At 48.5% G+C, this 18,492-nt stretch overlaps 1 protein-coding gene across 5 annotated transcripts in view; it reads right to left on the bottom strand.

Annotated features, from left to right (window-relative positions):
- The window catches only part of Arnt2 (aryl hydrocarbon receptor nuclear translocator 2), a 142,580-nt gene that overhangs the window by 22,087 nt on the left and 102,001 nt on the right, over nucleotides 1-18,492 (bottom strand). For all 5 annotated transcript variants that reach the window (XM_038313596.1, XM_038313597.1, XM_038313598.1 and 2 more), the window contains 4 exons: nucleotides 14,486-14,562; nucleotides 12,841-12,975; nucleotides 11,616-11,690; nucleotides 5,877-6,028 (listed from right to left, as the gene is read on the bottom strand). In XM_038313596.1, the coding sequence (XP_038169524.1) occupies nucleotides 5,877-6,028; nucleotides 11,616-11,690; nucleotides 12,841-12,975; nucleotides 14,486-14,562 (439 nt within the window). The remainder of the gene's footprint in view (nucleotides 1-5,876; nucleotides 6,029-11,615; nucleotides 11,691-12,840; nucleotides 12,976-14,485; nucleotides 14,563-18,492) is intronic.

Raw genomic sequence — 18,492 nt, forward strand, 5'->3', positions numbered from 1 at the left:
TGGGGTACACGTCTTCTTCTTCATCCATCCTCACACCGGATTTTCATGGGGGTTATTTTATCCACATGCTAAAGTTGAGAAGCTGGAGCTGAAGGCTCAGGGTAGGTCAGAGACTACAGCAGAGCAGGGTCTGACTTCAGGGTTGATTCCGAGGTGGTTGGCTCCTCCTACTCCGAGGCTCCTCCTACTCTCAGGCTCCTCCCACTCTTCCAGGCTGTCATGTTGGGGTGCTGGGAAACACCCAGCACCTTCAAGTTTTAAAGTAGAGAGACAGGACTGGTTTCAGGAAACAGTGAAGCCCCTAACTCAGATGCTACAAACAAGGAAGAGAGCAAGGAACTCAGTTCTGGATACTCCAGGGAAGAGGCTCTTTTGGAGAAGCTGCTGAGCAGCTGCTATGGAATCAAACTGAGAAGTCCACTAAGTGAACTAGGCTAAGGCAAAGCAAACCCCCATAGCCAAGACCAGTTCTGATGATTCATTCAGAAACCCCCAGATTCTTCCTCTGTTGGAGCTGAGTGTCAGGGGAGGACAGAGGAAAAGACTGGGGTTCTAAGGGAGTGAAGGATTTGCCATCTCAGGATGGTACAAGAGCCTAGGAGCAAAGGCAAGGATGGGGCTAGAAGCGTGTGATGGCCCCCAGGCAGTGGAAGCCCATCAGCAGAGTGGAGCACCAAGAGTAACTTTCAAAACAAATAGAGATTTCAAAAAAAAAATTAAAAAGAGGGTTAGGATGCAACAGAGTTGGTAGAGCACTTGCCTAGCATGCATGAAACTGTGGGTTTAATTCCCAGTGCCACACACAGGCAGTTATGGAGACCCATGCCTGTAATCCCAGCACTAGAGATACGGAGGCAGGAGAATCAGCAGTTCAAGGTTATGTTCAAGGCCAGTCCAGGCAACACGAGACCCTTTCAATTTTTTAAAAAGAATCAATATAACCTTAACTATAAAAGAAACATCACCGCCCTTCCTTGTTCTTATTCCATTATCCTACTTCGTTTCCTGTTCCCTGCATCTCGGGGAAGTATGATGGCTCACTGGCAGGCTGCTGATACCAGAACGGAAGACAGACCACCAGTACTCGGCCAACACTTTACATCTTTACGGCATAAGATGATCAATTATCAGATAGAGGCTATGAGGCTCGGCCAGTTTAAGTGGTGTCCCCAGACAGAACGTGGCACAGAAGGGATTCTAATTCAGTTCAGCAGGGCTGTGGACCTTGTACTTTCCCCTCTGCCCAGTCTGGAATAAACACCCTCCACGTCCCAGGGCTCCTGGGGAGGACTCTGGACACCTGGCATCGACTCGATCTGGATAGGGAATAATATGACCCTGTATCAGTTCAGAGAAAGTGCCCCTTGGCCTTGTGGGTTGGCTCAACAGCAGCCCGATGAAGGTGACCGTCTCCTGAGAGGCCACCAAGGCCTCTACCGGGGCAGAGAAGGACGTGGGCTAAGGTCCCAGGCAGCACCTGCAGCTCTAGTTCTCATGTTCTCCTCCAAGGGTAAGGAAAGGCAGGGACCAAAACACTGCCTAGGTTTGGAGCCTGTGATATGAAGAGCCCTAGCCCCTCACTGACTGGCAGTTGTTGCCTGGTTTGCAGAAAGACAGCTCCAGCAGGGAAGACAAAAGAGGATGGTGTCTTTGCTCCTAGCACACACTCAAGGCTGCCTCCTGGCCCTGCTCCTTGGGGCTCTGGGGTTACAGTTTATACTCTAACTTCTGCAGAGATTGCATACAATCCATTTGCCACCTACTACCAAGCAGGTAACTGCTACAGAAGGAGCCGAGTTTGTGTGATCATTGGGCCTAGTGGGACTTTAAGAACCCGTGTTCGTACTCACACTGGTGTGTATACCTGCACACATGCATAGATTCATGCACACATAGGAACACACACATCTGTACCCAGGCACCTACACACACGGTGCACACAGGTACATGTGCATGTATACACACACTAGGAACCTGTGTCCTGAAAACCTGAGACAACCTCAGACTGTGCTATTTTAATAACAGAGGCTTGGCCCAAGGAGAATTGCATGTCAGTTCCCTGAAGAGAGGTAGGAAATGAAAGTTCAGGAGCTAGGCTGAGCCAATGTGAAAAAGATGGACATGATTGGCACCTAGTCAGCCTACTACTGGTCTTTCAGAGTATCTGCTCCCTAACACTAAGACTTGGCACTGTTCCGAGATGTGTACCCAGTCAGTGTGTTGCATCAGCCTGTTTTTCTGGGCCAGGAAGAAGTCAGAGGTGACAAAGAGCCTTTTCAGCAGCTTAGCACAAATGCTAAACACCCAGCGCTTGCTTAACTTCTTCAGGAAGTTGCTTTTGGATGCTCTCAGCTGAAGGTTACGGAGCAAGTAACTCCCCGCTCCTCCCATGAAGCACGGGGCATCGGAGGAGATCATTCCTAACTAGCTGGCCTATTGCTGGCAAGGCTGACCTCACAAATTCAAGAAAGGTCGTCTACTCGCACGTGTGGCTAGCACTGCCCTCTACCGTCTGCAGTGAGCTTTGCAGCCTTAGTGCTGAACACCTCCCCTACCTTAGAAAACTGCTGTTGCTCTTGCTGCTACAGTAGTATCAATCTCAGGGGCTTTCTGATCTGTGCGTCCTCCAGGAGCTACTGAGAATGAGCGGCCTGAGGCGGCAAGATGGTCCACCCCTGAACAAAATGCTTTTCTTTCTTTCCAAAACTGCCTGGCTTTTCGGAAAAAGAAGGCCAACCCTCTCAAGCGGGGCTGGCTTGCAGAGGGGAGTGACTTTGCTTCTGGGCCTCAAGTCAAGGCTGCCTCCTGGGGCAGTTCCCACAGGCCCTGGGGGACTGGCTTGTCTTCTTCTTCCTCTGTATCTATCCACTGTCTCCTGTTACCTGTCTGCCCCTGCCCATGTTCTCATGGTTTTGAAGCCCAAGCTTTAGGTTTCCTGGGACCAGGGTCCCCCTTAAGGACAAGAACAGTGATGTAGCCATCTTGACTGGCACAGGCCATGTCTGGTCATGGTGGTCAGGGAGATTCAGCTTCATTAGTTGTGACCAAACCTGTGACTCTGACAGCAGAGGGTTAACAAAGACTGGAAGTGAAGAATGATGAAAACTTAAAGGAGCCAAACCTCCCCGCAACAAGGAGCGTCAGTCTGCTCTCATCCAAATCTAGAAGGCTGCTGGGTGCCCAGCCAAGACTCAGGGCTGTTACTGTAGATGGGGTGGCTCTGACGCGAGAGAGGAACAAGCTTCATCAACAGGGAGGATTTAGGGTTGACGGTGTGGCACAGATGACTCTCTCAAAGTCCAGGGAGCAGCGTCACCCATAGGGAGTAGGCAGCCTCAGGGCCCCTGCTCTGTATAGGCCTGTGCACACAACCATGTGTTATGAAGGAACAAAAAGGGATGAGGGGCAGAGAAGGAGGTAGAATCCAGAGAGGAGGTGGCTTTCCTTAACAACCAGCCAACCTGTTGGCATCCAAAGGCGGGAGATTCTGGAACAGTGTGCAGGACTCTGAGCAGTTGGTGTGTTTGTCTATTTCTACGACTTCTTGGCAGCCTGAGTTGGCAGGTGGGAAGCCATATTGGGAGAGACAAGCCTAACAGCGGAGATCTGGCTCGCACAGGTGCTGAGCAGGTCAGGGCTGGCACTATACCTCTTATCCCTCTCCCTGGCAAGGACCTCGAGCCCCCAGATTGTGAGCACCCGAGAAGCCCGTCACGCTACACTAGAACACAGTAGCTCTCAGGGCCCTCCTGGCCCCATGCTTTGACTCCGCTCCTATCTGTCAGCCTTCCTTAGCTTCATGAGGCCCAGGATCAGATATGGGTGTGGCACTCAAGGGTGTCTTTCTGCTTCCCAGGTAAAGAGCACCCCTCTCCCACACTGTGGCATTGATGGGGAGAAACAGAATACCCTCAATTCGGTCAAAAACCCAAGACAGAAGAGGACATAGAAAATTGAGACTAAAATCATCTTTTGCCCATCTGGATCTATGGCTTCTCATCTTTCTTCTGTTCCACTTACAGGTTTGGACCAGCAGATGGGGTAGAAGAATCCAGTTGTACCAAGTACAGAAAAGGAGAAGATGTCTCAAATGAGAGCTGGTCCAGCAGACAGTTGTGGGGGAAGTTGCTGTGAGCAAGAGTTGTGTGCTCCGGATAGCATGCTGGCAGCTGTTGGACTAGCATGAGAGCCAGGCTGCAAGGGGCTGGGATGAGCTGAATGGTAGCAGTGGCTCACAAGACCTGGTAGAAATGAACGTGCTGATGGAGGGTCAGGCACCTCCTTAGAAGGATCCCTTGCTTCAGGAGATGAGGACAAGAAGGCCATGGGCTCAGGACCATCCCTGACTGAACCTGGGAAATGAAGGTTGGGAGGTCCAGTGACCATGAGTGGCAGGCACAAGGGCAGTATGCCAGCCTCGTTATACATTCTTTGTTACCCTAGACGTGGCTTCCAAGTGCTTTAACTCACTGGGACACCTTTGTGTCCACCTGGTTCCTCGCTGGATACGGATGCCCCCTAGCTCACACCAGGATACACCTGATGAATCCAGCATGGGTGTGGTATTGAAAACCACAAAACGCTCCAGTGCACCTAACTCAGGACACCAAGCTTAGCAACACATGGAGAGTGATGGCTGTTTACTCTCATACGTGTGTGGCTACATGGAGATGCTGCTTACTGCCACAGCTTAGCATCCTGGGAGCTTTCTCTCTAGCACATGCATCCTGGGAGCTTTCTCTCTGCTAGCACAGGGGAGGAGCAGATTCAAGTTCAAAGAGTGGTTTCCCTTAAACGTGCAGTGCTTTCATAATACGGTAAAGTCAAATTACTGAAAACGGAGGAGCAGGTAGACTTCTGAGACTTCCAGGCCAGCTTTGTCTATAAAGTGAGTTCTAGGTTAACTGGGGCTACAAAGCAACCCCCCTCAAAAGTCTCAAAATAGTGTAAATGAAAGCATCTAAAAAATCAGCTTCATCTGTATTTCTTCCATATTTGAGCTGAAGAGGCATGTTCCTTACAGCCTATAGGAGGCACCGTGTCCACAAGTCTGTCCCACAGGTCTAAGCTTAACTCTGGAAAGGAGGGGCCATCGGTTGGGGAGATGACATAGTGGAGCATGACAAGCTGTGTTTGCTACCCCAAAGCATGCATGTAAACGATCCAGGTTCAGCACTGTTCATGTGATCCCAGGACCGGGAAGCAGAGTCAGAGAGCCCGGCCAAACCTGTGAGCTCTAAGGTCAGTGAAAGACTCCATCTCAAAAGGCAAGGGGGAGCAACTGAGGACTTCAGATGCCAGCTTCTGGTTTTCAAACACATGCCCGTACACACACAGAGAAAAAGAGGAAAATCACTCCATGTCACAGACGAGGAAGTGAAGGGGAAAAGAGGAAGCGACTTATGTGAGATCATAAAGCTAGGAACCAGCAGAGCCAAGGGAGAACTCAGGTCTACCTGCCAACTCCATGGATATGGAATGTGTACAGAAGCAGGGGTCCTGGGCCGGCAATAGGGAGGGGTGCTTCTGGGCTTAGGTGGTAGTAGCGCTCTCTGATACAATAGGCTGCCTGGCTTTGGCCAGAGCTTCCAGAAGCTTCTTCTACTCACTAGCATCAGCAGGACCAAGAGTGGCTAGCACCATAGAATGTGGAGCTAGTCACAGGGCAGAGCTCTTCTCTGCTTGGCCTGAATACGGAATGGATGCATGCACCCCGTGGTCACAGGAGCCCAGAGTCTCCCCCTTTTCTTCCTCCTTCACCCTGTAGGGGTTTTGGGCTGCAGCTACAGCCTGCGGGGGGAGGGAGCCTCCAGCAAAGCCATTTAGGACGCAACTCATATGTGAATAATCAGCCAAAGAGGGGACAGAGCACGTACTTGACATTGGTGTTGGTACAGATGACATACTCAATCTCATCGGAATAGGGGTTCTGGAAGGTGAAGCTGCTGGTACGGATCAACAGCCACTCCCGGTTCTTGGTGCGGAACCGATACATGACCGACAGCACTTGGCCCTTCAGTTTAACCACCTGCAAAAACATTTGGACAAGGAAGTCAGCAGGAGGAGGAAGAGGGAATGGGTGGCCGGTTGCTGAGAAGTCAGCAGGACCTCAGAGTGGGGTGCTGCCGCCAGCAACAGTAAGGGAGGGGGGAGAGAGAAAGAGTGACAGGGGGCAGCTAAGCTCTCACTTCCGTCTGCTTCCCCTTGAAACAGAGAGGACACTGTCCTTGGGTCATTCAATAATAGTCAATGCTTCTTCTAATTTAGTAGATACAAATCAGATTGTGAGAACACCTTAAGAGTTGTCTTTCTTTCTTTCTTTCTTTCTTTCTTTCTTTCTTTCTTTCTTTCTTTCTTCCTTCCTTCCTTCCTCTCTCTCTCTCTCTCTCTCTCTCTCTCTCTCTCTTTCTTTTTTTCTTTCTTGCCTTGGGCATGACTGGGCTGGATGCTAACATTCTGGAGTAACTGTCTCACTGAAGCGTGCAGCAACAATGCATCATGAACTTAATTCACATACGATTTTAACCTCTGTTTGACATTGTAAAATAGATCAAACAAACTCTCAGGAAGGAGGTGAAATAAAATGATGAATCTGTATGCATTATTTATGAGCACGTATTGATCTGCCACTACTTTCATGTTGCGGCACGGTTTTCAGCGCACTTTCATGGACACCCTGTAATGCAGCCCAGCAAGGGTCTGGATAGGTGGCTTCACGATTTACATATGGCACTACCAGGATGCAAAAGAATTAAGTTCTCCAAGACCAGACAGCTTTGGTGGTAAAGAGAGGACAAGAACTGTGATCTTACTCCACAGTTACAAGCTTATCTCTCTGGAGACAGCTTGTTTTTTCTCTCTGTTCATTCACACCTTACAAAGGTATGCAAAGGCATCCGCCCACGGCAGTTGGAGGCTTCCAGGTGTTGGTCTCACAGAAGAGAAAGAAAGAAGTGGGAGATAGAGAAGCTATCAGAAAGACAAACAGACCTCGCCTGGACGTGACAGTCCCCAAGGACAAGATAAGGCAAGCAGAAGTCCCTTTAGTAGGCACGTACAGCCTCAGATCCTGGGAATGTAAAGTCTTTAGTCTTCCTGGGTCTGATCAGCAGATGCATTGCTGACAAGAGCAGAGCCGGATTCTAGAACTAGGCAAGGTCAGACTCCTCCTAATAGCACTGTGTCTGCATCCTGCTTCCCATTGGGGGTTTGAAGTCTCTACCATACCGTACACAGCCTGAAGACATGTGACTGAGGCTCACACAGCCCAGCCCAGTGCCTGGCACAGAGCAGCACCTACTGCACACCTCACAAGCTGACTTCATGGCCTGGTCATCCCAGACTAGAGCAGAAGCAGCTAGGTGACTTCTTCCACAAGGTCCCTGGAGAAAACCACACTGCACAGTATCAGACAAGACTCATATGTTCTTTGGGAACATATGAGTGATCAAAAAACCAGACAGAAAGCTGGAAGAGCACCCAGAAGGAGGCTGACTCGGGGTGAGGTGAAGCTGGCGGTCTCAGAGGACGCTGCCTCACAGACATTTGCTCCCTGTCTTAGTCACTGTTCTGCTGCTGTGAAGGGACACCGTGGGACTTGGTAAGGCACATGTGAAGAACCTGCATGTTCAGAGGCTTAATCCATTATCAGCATGGCAGAGAGCAAGGAAGCAGATACGTGGTGCTACAGAGTAGCTGAGAGTTACATTGTTACATTCTGATCTACAAGCAGAGAGGGGCGAGGAGAGAAGGGAGAGGGAGAGAGAGAGACAGAGACAGACAGAGAGACAGAGAGACAGAGAGACTGACTGGGCCTGTCTTGAAACTCCAAAGGCCACCCTCAGTGATGAACTTTCTCCAATAAGCCACACCTATTCCAACAAGGCCACACCTCCTAATCCATGTCAAGTAGCATCACGGTCTAATGACCAAGCATTTAAATATATGAGCCTATGTGGGTAATGACTATTCATAACACCACAATCACTATCCCTATTATCACCCTACCACCATCGTTACTACTACAGCCATCACCCGTACAGTCGTTACTATTACCATCACCTCACAATCATTGTCAGTGTCTCATCACACTAATTACCATCACCATGACAATCACAATTATTTCCATTATCCTTATAACGTGACCACTACCATCATCGGCATCATAATCATTACTATTACCATTACAGCCATCACTGCCACCATCATTATCGCCACTGCAATCACTATTATCACCATCACAGTTATTGCCGTCAACATCATCACCACAATCACCACCATTATCATCATCATCATCATCATCTATAATTACCACAGTCAAAGCTATTACTAGTACAACCATCAGCACCATCCTAGTCATTACCATTATGACCGTTATCACTATTACTACCATTACGACCAACACCATCATCATGAGTGAGGACCACAAACCATCATCATCACCATCGCCTGCCATCCATCCTGCCCTGGGTCATAACAGCAGAACCAGGGCCTCCAGAGCATCCACTCCCATCTCACCGGGGCTCCACTCCATCCTGTCACATTTGACGGTGTAAACTACAGATGCCACGGGAACCTCGCAGGTTTGGGGACAAAAAGGAGTTGAACATCTCACCCTGGTAGCCAGCTTCGACAACGTGTATTGAGACCAGCTACCTCATCCCTGAGTGAAAGGGAAACCAAGGCTGTGGCATCAGAGGGGGAAGCCCTGGCTCAGGTCCAGGACACACGGGCAGCAACTGTACAGCCGTCAAGACATCCCAAGGCACACCCAGACTTGGCCCGAGTTTGTGTTCTTTGGGCACTGGCCACCAACAATGAAGGGGGACCAATGTTGATAAAGGGAAGTGGTTTGTTCTTGAGAAAGCTGAGTCAGCCCTTGAGCCTTGGTTTGAAACAATAGCACTGAACTGCCCAGACAGGAAGCCCATAGAACACACACACAAGTTCTGAATTTAGTGTGGTGTTAGTGTACCTTCCCAGGGGGGCGGTAAAGTGAATCCGCTCCCAGAATCTGCTTTTCGGTCAGTTTGCCAAGAGGTCAAACAGAAGAGAGAAACTTAGAGCAGGCTTCTAATCCACACCCACTCTTTCTGTTTAGACATGCTTCATCATGATGGCAGGGGTAGTGGATGATACTCTTAGTCCCATTGACTACTAGGAAAAACATGAGGACAGTATTTATGGGATAGGGTTGGGGATTCCATGGAAAAACACATGAAGAAGGATCTGGATAGATTCTGGAAACAGAATGGGAGATCCATCACCACGAGAGACTCACAATCATACACCCAGAAAGATGAAACCCACAGAGCCCAAAGCTGGCTAGGCAAAGTCACCCTCACTTCTGCACACTTAGTAAACGTGGCACAAAGCATCCTGGTAAAGTCACCCCATTCCGATTCCCACCTTTTCCCCAAATGGGAGTCAGCTGTTGTATGTTCTGATCTGCTTAGGCAGCTTGGTTCAAATCCACCCTCACGGAGATGATGCTCACAAGTACGGGCATGGGGGTCTGCCCACAGTCAAGCCACGTTCCAGTGAAAGAGATGAAAAAAGAGGAAATTGACAGAAGAAACGACACGTGGTAAAGGAGAAACAAGGGGTAGAGGAAGATCAGACCTCTTTCTTAGCCACTGGAAAGATCTGACGGATGACACGGGTTGAGAGCTGTCAGTCATGTGAAGAGCAGAAGGTCATATTCCAGCCAGGGAATGGCTCAGTCATAGCCAGAAGACGGAAAAGAGAAGTTCAAGAAGGCAAGAGAAGCCAGTGAGGACCTAAGAATCATGTCCAAAGGAGCATGGAATGGGATCAGGCTTGCCAGCGAGCCATGAAGCTTATGACGAAGAAACACATTTGACTCACGTTAGCTACGTGGACCATGGGCTGGCAAACCCTGTTTTATTTTTACAAAGGCTTGAGTAGAAGAGGACAACAGAGAGAGAGACGATGAGGAGAGATGAGAGAGAGAGAGAGATGAGAGAGAGAGAAGAGAGAGAGACGGAGAGAGATTGAGAGAGAGAGAGAGAGAAGAGAGGAAGAGAGCGAGATCGAGATACAGAGAGAGAGAGAGAGACCGAGAGGGAGAGAGAGAGAGAAAGACGGAGAGAGAGAGAGCGAACAACTGCCACAGTCAGTTAGGAGGGTTAGGCGGGACAGGGAGACATCATGGTGTCTTGTTCTAGGAGGACCTGCCATGCGGTTCTGTGCCCTAAGGGATGCTGAGCTAGGAGTGGTGTGAGAGAGAGGCTGCCATGTGGTGGGTGTGGAGGACCCTGGGCCATCGGATGAAGAGGTGAAGAGCTGCCTGGAAGGAGGCAGGCAGGAAGCTGGAGGACAAGTAGGCTGGGGCCAACCGGCAGTTGAGTTTAGGAGGAAGAAGTTCTCTGGTTGATGTCCTCCCCGGCTGCAGAAAAGTGTGAAGCAGCCAACCAGGCGGGGCTAGGGAAAGGAAAGGAAGCCTGTGTGGGAAGGAGTGACGTCAGAACAGAACTGAGGTCAAGAAGGAAGACCCCCCAACCCAGTGCCACCCAGGTAGGTGTGAAACCAGAGGCCCAGGTTTCTGCAGATGGGGGGAGCCTTCCCCTGTAAGCCCACCCTCCAGACAGACGACAACAGAGTTGCTTATGTTCATTTTTAACAACCCCGCCCCCGAGAGAGTTCTCCCCTCCCCCCCGGCCAGCTCAGGAGCCACAGCCCTCCTTCTGAATTAGCTCTAACTTGCTGAAGTGTGACACTCTGTCCCTTTGCCTCAGTGAGCCTCTCCTAACTCCTGCCACCTTCCTCCTGGGACTCACGCTAGGGGTGTTGGTTACGGAGTGACAGGAATGATGCACACGGTACCATTCTTATGGTGACCATCCTGCCAGGCTGCCTCTCCCCCACTCTCCCCATCTGAGTGATTCTCTCCTTAGGTTGCCTTCCGTATCTGACTCTCAAAGGTTTTGCACAGCTTTGGGACCCATCGCTCATTTTAAAGGTCTGGCTTATCTTTCATTTCTTGTGTGTGTGTGTGTGTGTGTGTGTGTGTGTGTGTGTGTGTGTGTCTGTGTCCCTGGGCTTCCCAAGCTGCCCTTCAGAGCTTTGTTCTGCTTACACATTCAGAATAATTGCTACTTAACATCTTGTGACCTGGGAAAGAACTGAGGCTCTACAGAGCTGCACAGGAGACCCCAGACCCGAGCTGGCTGGTCTCACCACCTGCTACTTCCACCTTGTCAGACTCGGGAACTTCTGAGGATCCCCCTAGCAGGCAGGCCACACTGGCATGTCTGGCATGGCCCCTCCTTCTGGCATGATCTCCAATGTCTTCTGTGCTGTCCCTTGACAACTCATGTCAGCTGATCCCTTCCCTGGGAGCTGGCTCTTCTCCCCAGTTACCCTCTCTAGACTTGGTGCTTGGGGACACTCTTCCTTTCCTGCCATATAGCAACAGCAATAACTTCCTCATGTATCTCACTCCCTTTGCCTGAACTCTTGCCCAGAGTGGGTGTGTGACATTATAGCAGGGCACTCTCAGCCTGGTAGCTCACAGTAGCCTCCATTCCTCTTGCCTTGCCTCCCCACCAGGTAAGTTGCTAGGCAGCAGCAGCTGTAGCAGCCATGGGCAATACCTGCTGGAAGCTCTCCCGTAGGTGGCTCTGATCCTCAGGGTGGCAGAATTCCAAAATATCCTTTCCCAGGAGGTCCTAAAGGGGACAGATAGTTTTAATAACCCCAAAGGCCACTCTCCATCTCTTACCCCCCCCACCATCCTGGAGACAAAGGTGTTGCTTACATCCCTGCGATATTGCTTACATACCCACCTCCTCTTGCCTGCCCACTAAAGTCTTAAACATAAAACGGCCCTCCTCCTGTCTGCATCCATTCTAAAATCCCCCTGGCTCAGTCCTCACTGGTTTCTAATTTTGCCTGGGTGCTAGATCAGCAGCTTCACAACACGGCTTTCTTCCTGTTTGCTTGGGAGAGGCAAACTGCAATCGACATATTTTTGAAAACATCCAAAGTAAGCTCAAGAACAGACATTGCTGCCCACGGAAACTAAAACCGCGTAAGGATGGAAACGAGTGGCGGAACTAGGCCACAGAGCTGGGCTTGCCTCAAGCCTGTTCGTTAATGACCTTCACTAGCCCAGGTGTTATTTGAAAGATCCAGTCTTCATCTCCAACTCGGGTGTTTTACAGTGAATGGGAGCAGAATCAAAACAAAACAAAGCAAAACAAAAACCAAAGTCTTTTATCATGAATATAATAAATGTCAGCATACTACAAAGCCAAAATATGATCACCCCTAGGAAATCAGTTGGTAACATCTCCATCCTCCCACACTGTCCCTTAGTGTCTCCTCTGGTAGAGATCCTTAGGTTTAGGACACAGCTCACTTTTCACTACAAGTGATTGAGGTTCCTTGGCTTCACCTGGTTGGCTCCTGCCTTCCTGTGTTTCCCATGCCACTGATTTTTCAGGAAGGATCTGGAGCAAAGACCTGAAAACTATGCCTCAAGTAGAAAGGTTTCTCCAAAGGATAAAGCAACATCCCTGGGGCATCGTGACACAGACAAGATCGTGACACAGACTCAACTCCCTCTCCTTTGTGAAAACTCAGTGAGAGCCACGGAAAGGCTAGGACCGGAGACAAGCAGTCCACTGAACATGGTGCTGTCTTACGATGAACAGTTTTCCTTGGGAAGGGTGTCAGTTTAGACAAACCGAGAATCTCGACCCCGACGTGACATCTCCAAGAGGTCATTGCGCTGAACCTTGAACATGGAAGATGCACACATTTTGAGGGAAGCTAAATCTTCCACCAGCTTTTGGGAGCTCAGGGCTAGCCACTGACCTGGGGTTGGTAGCCAATCACGCTGATGCATCTCGGGTCCACGAATGTGATGACCCCATCGGAGTTATGCCGGGACAGGAACTCTGTGGGCACCGACATGCCGCTCATGTCCATGCACACAGGAGAGCTGGTCACCTGGAACAGAGAGGGTGGATTACGGCGCAGGTGAGGACCTTGAAGCTCACACACAAATCCTTCTGTGCCACTGGAAAGATGAGCGTGGGGGGTTTAACCAATGCTTGGCCATTTTCTTTACATTTCTGAGCACTCGTTCCCTTATTAGTCAGTGGGAATAATGATAATTAGAACAATTTATAATTGTGATGCCAAAAGAGATACTGCCCGCTATGCTGGCAAGTGGCTGGCGTTCAGTCACGGCTGCCACTTTCTCCCTCTCTCTTCTTCCCCTTTGTAACTGGTGTAGAGACTCAAAAGGTACGTATTTCTGGACTGAATTAACCCAGCCATTCTTATTTTACACCCCAGTGAAGACCCAGTGTTTGTTTGAAGTGAATAAACCGCTTATTCAGTTGTTTGAAAATGGCCAGATTTAAGAGACCAAGGATGTGAAACACGAGCCTTCTGGATTATGTCAACCATGCCTCCCTTCATCAGTTTGGAAAATACCGTGAATGTCAAAGGAAGAATGAATGAGCCAGTTGACTAAGTGGCTACTGTATAGCAGATACCAGGTAAATTAAAACATTTAAGTTTTATTTATTTACTTAATGTGTACGAGTGTTTGGCCTGCATGTATGTCTATGTACCACCTTTGTGCTTGGTGCCTGAGGAAGAGGGCATCAATCCCCCTTGGGATTGGAGTTGCAGACAGTTGTGAGCTGTCATGTGGGTGCTGGGAATCAAACCTAGGTCCTCTGGAAGAATAGTCAAACTCTCTTAACACTGAGCCATCTCTCCAGCCTCAAGTGAATTCGCTTTTAACAGGACAGGGTCCCTGCCCCCAGAGGACCTTGTCAGGTACAAGCATACCCTCAGCGAACCACAGAAAATGGCAGGCAAATGAAGTTGAGGTGGGAACTGTGTGTTGTGAGGGAGCACAGTGGGAAGCGGCATCGTCTAGTGGAATTAAGAAGATTGGTACTGAGTTAGGGTCTCAAGGGATGTGAAGGCAGGAAGTACACCAGAAGGAATTCTGAAATCAGGATGGCAATTAAGAAATGCAAGGTAGAAGAAACAGCTTGAAAACACCCATGGAGGTGGGGAACCAAGTGGTGGCGTCATGGGAAGGGAACAGTGTGGTTTGGTAAGAGGATGTGGTGAGATGGGAAGAAGGGAAGGAGAGGAGTTTGGAATGATGAGTTTGAACTTTGTCCCACAAGGCCGTGGGAGACTTTAAAGGTAGTTAGCAAGGATGTGACTTCTGGAGGAACTCACCGCTGCAGTAACCTGTAGGTGGGAGAGAGGTCTGTTAACCCTCAGCACAGCAAGGCCTCGGTGGTGTATTGTTCATGGTAACCTCCTTTTATCTCCAGGCTCAGCCTTATCCTTACCCAGAGTGAGGCACAAAACCCCACAAATACTGAGTACACGGTACTTCCAAATGAAGAGGCACCCAAACTCAGTCTCTTGTTTCTCGCAGTAACAGGCCCTCATTGAAGATGAAAACGACAGGCTTTTTGCTTACCTGGAGCCTCCCAATGGCCACAAGGCAATATTTACTGCCTTGCCCTACATCAGCGTCTTCTTCGGGGATGGTCATTCCTGAAATGAGACATGCCAGCATCATCAACAAGCCCAAAGTTATTGGCTAAGTGGGGAAAGCACCCATGATTTCATACACGCAACGGAGACTACAGATCCATTGCTGTCACTCAGAGCCGGGAAGCTAGCCAGCTGCTCAGCTGCCCCACGCCGCTTCCTGTGCCTCCCTGCCTGACAGTGCCTGATGATTTCGTGGTCCATCACCCTCTGCATCTGTGGATGGCACAGAGGCAGTAATGGAGGGTAAGACGCAATCGCTCATCTCTACGTATGCCCAATCTCGCTGAGAGAGTTGGAATGGAACACCAATAGGAAGGACTAAGTCGGTTTTGTTGACATTGCAAACAATTCTCCTTTCCCTTGACCAGGAACCAAAGACCATCAGAGGCGGCGTGCACTTGTTGGTCATTTTTTGTTCTTGTTGTTGGCTTTTATTGGCTCGTTTGTTTAAAGCAAGGTCTCACTATGCAGCCTTGACTGTCCTGAAGCTTGCTATGTAAACCAGGCTGGCCTCAAAGTTACAGAGATCTTTCTGTCTCCGCTTCTTGAATGTTGAGATTAAAATCATACGACACCATATCTGTTGGTGCACACGTGTCATCCCAGCACTGAAGAGGCAAAAATGAGCAGATCCTCTGGGGCTTGCCAACAAGCCAGCTTAGATTACTTGGTGAGTTCCAGGCCATTGAGAGACTCTTTCACAAACAAGCAAACATTCAAACATAGTGAATGATACCCAAGGAACAACACCTGAGGCTGCCCTTTGGCCTCCACATTCATATACTTACATACATGAACACACATATATACAGACATACACAGTACATCTTAGAAACCCTTCTTCATATTTGTCCACAGAGCTAGCTCTTCCCCAGTTCATTTTCAGAACTGCATAGCCCTTAATTGTGTTGATGCGCCATGCTTACCCAACCATCTCTCGTGTGTGAATGGTGAGGTGTTCTCAAGTGTTGTGGAATTAGAAACAATGACAATTCTAGCATGTATTATTTTTTTTATCATTGGAGTTGTACCTGTAGGGTACCAGTTCTCTAGAAATGGGAATGCTGAGTCAACTTTAGATATTCTTCCCGTTTTGATAAAATTCCCTCCAGACGGGCTGTACCAGTTTGCATTCCAGCCACTGATGTCTGAAAGTCTGTTCCTCCATGTTCTTGGCCAACAGAATGTGCCGTCAGTTTCTGTCAGTTTGACAGGTGAGAATAGATGTCTTAATTTGCATTTCAGTCATCAGCGTTACGTTTGAACACCACTTTATGTTTGGAACAGCTTTTGCATTTGGAGTTTTAATGAACTGTCTGTTCAGGTTCTTCCCCACTGTTCTGTTGGAATTTTGATTACCTGTTTCCCAGTGTTGTTTATGAGACAGGTTTGCTATATCCCAGGATGGTTTTGAACATCGTATGAAGACAAGGATGACTTTGAACTTCTTATCCTTCTGTCTCCACCTCCTGAGAGATAGGATTATAGCTTCACACTATCATGTGGGGTCTTGTTTTAAAAGAGCTGTCTCTGCAAGAAAGATGCTATAAGTATGTTCTCCCACGTGGTCCTCTGTCTTCTACCTTTGCTTATGATGATGTGTCTGAGCCACTGTTAGCTGCTTCTTCTGCAGAGATTAAAATGGCTCCTCCTTGCTTCCCCCGGTGCTTTCCTGGCCTCAACGTTTACATTTGGCTACTCAGACACTCAATTACTCTTGCGTAGGGTATGAGATGGATACCCATGTTTGTCTTCAAATATGCGACTCTTCAGTTGTCCTACCGATACTTAAAGTAGAGTGATCTGAGATACCACTTTCATCCTGTGACAAGTCCCCATGCATGATTGGGTCTAATTAAGGACTTTCTTTTCTATTCCACCAGTCACTAATCCGGCCCAGCCCCAGTGCCATGCTACCTGAACTACAGGCACTGCCCTGTGTTCTAATGTCTTCCGGTACATCCCCTGTAGGGTTTTCTTGGCTACTCTTAATGTGTTTTTCCACATGAAAGAAACTTAGCATCAACTTACCTAACTTCATAAAATAGTTTGATGACATCGTTAATAGGCCTGGTTAAATTTATAATTTACTTTCAAGAGAAATGATGTCTTAGAAATATTGACTCATCCTCTCAAGGCACAGGGCAAGGTGTTTATTTATTGATTGATTTATTGGTACAGGGTTTCTCTGTAGCTTTGGAACTAGCTCTTGTATTTCAGGTTGGCCTCGAACTCACAGAGATTCACCTGCCTCTGCCTGCTGAGTACTGGGATTAAAGGTGCACGCCACCACCACTCGGCAAGGATATATATATACATATATATATATATATATATATGTATGTATATATATATATATAAAATCTCACATATTTTATCTTCTTTTTGTTTCTTCATAGTGATTCAAAATAATCCCCATATATGCTTGCACTTTTTTACACTTGCTAAACGTATTCCCCCATCCATGTTGGGATGTCATCTGGTATTGTCACTGTGCCTGTCTTGTTTTGGCAACCATATTGTTAAGACTTCATGGGTGTGAAAGAAAAACAAAGCAAAATTCCCACCCGCTGAGACGATCGCTGCACTTTCTCCCACTTTCTGAGTGGACTACCACTTTGGAACAAGCTTACCACTACCGTTCAGGATACTGTGTAATCGTAGAAAATGACGTAAGTCTGAAATGCTCCCAGCAGAGGAGGAGTGAGGCTGGGGTCCGGACTGAGGACTGTAGGGTATCATTCATGGCAGGCATTTCCAAGCTCTACCCTTACCATCTGTGGTCTTAATAAATAAATATTCATTGGGAAAAAACATTTTTAGGGTGCAACTCTGTCATAGATAAAAGATGCTCTCTCATAGCAGACATCCTGGTCCTTTGGTTCTTACATCCCTTGCATCCCCCTTTACTGCAGTGTTCCCTGAGCCTTAGGTATAAGGGTTGGACTGTAGATGCAGCCATCAGAGATGGGCACCCCACAGTCAATTGCTTTCTGCATTTTGACTGGTTGTGGATTTCTGTGACAGCTCTTTGCCTGCTGAAGAAAAGCTTCTTTGATTGGGGGTGAGAGATACATTTATCTGTGGCTCTAAAGATGGATATGTAGGTTGAGAAATTATGCTGGTTTAGGAGCATGGCTGTAGTAGGTTCTTCTCTAGGGCCCATGACCTTATCAGTCACAGATAGTTGGTCATGTACCAGCCATGCTTTCCCTCCTATTGAATGGGCCTTATTTAGGTGCTTGGTTATTACTGTCCAAACGTTAGCGCTACTATTGCACCCTTGAGTAGATCTTCCTGTGCTGGTCGTTGTCGTGATTTTAGGACTTTGAATTGCTTTTCAGAGGAGACCTTCAGGTCAGTTCTAGCTCTGTTCTTCCAAGTCCAGCATCTTTAGCAATAGAGTCTTACCTTCACATCCTGGGAGGCAAACAAGGCAATAACCTATATAGTTTTAGGGAGTTTCTTGGATTCCCTTGACCAACAACTCAGGGTTTTCCAAGCGTTAGTACCCCAAGTTCCTACCATAGTCTGAGCACTATGCTGGTGTGTGTGTGTTAATATTACAGTCATGTCCTTTTGGAGAACCTGAAAGCAGAGAGACAAATGGATGTAAAAATGGTTATAAAGGCAAGTGCAGAGTGAGCAAGCAGGTCCAGACACCTACCATACAGTCAAGCGCATCTTGGCATAGCACAGCTTTGACGATGTTTAAGCATTAGCAGGTCAGCGAGGTCACAGCGCTCCAGTGCCATGTGTGAAAACCATGCTAGTTGATTGATTGCTCCTGTGATCGCCTCTCAGGATCCGCGACAGTGGCCGGCTCATCAGGAGAAGGTGACTGTGAAGAAGGGTGTGTGACAGAGAGGCCAGAGCTTCCTGGGAGGAGGGTGCAGGGACTTTTCTGCTGCAGGGTAGCTTGCTGCCCGT

Source organism: Arvicola amphibius, chromosome 12 (genome assembly GCF_903992535.2).
Source record: "Arvicola amphibius chromosome 12, mArvAmp1.2, whole genome shotgun sequence".
NCBI classification, from domain to species: domain Eukaryota; kingdom Metazoa; phylum Chordata; class Mammalia; order Rodentia; family Cricetidae; genus Arvicola; species Arvicola amphibius.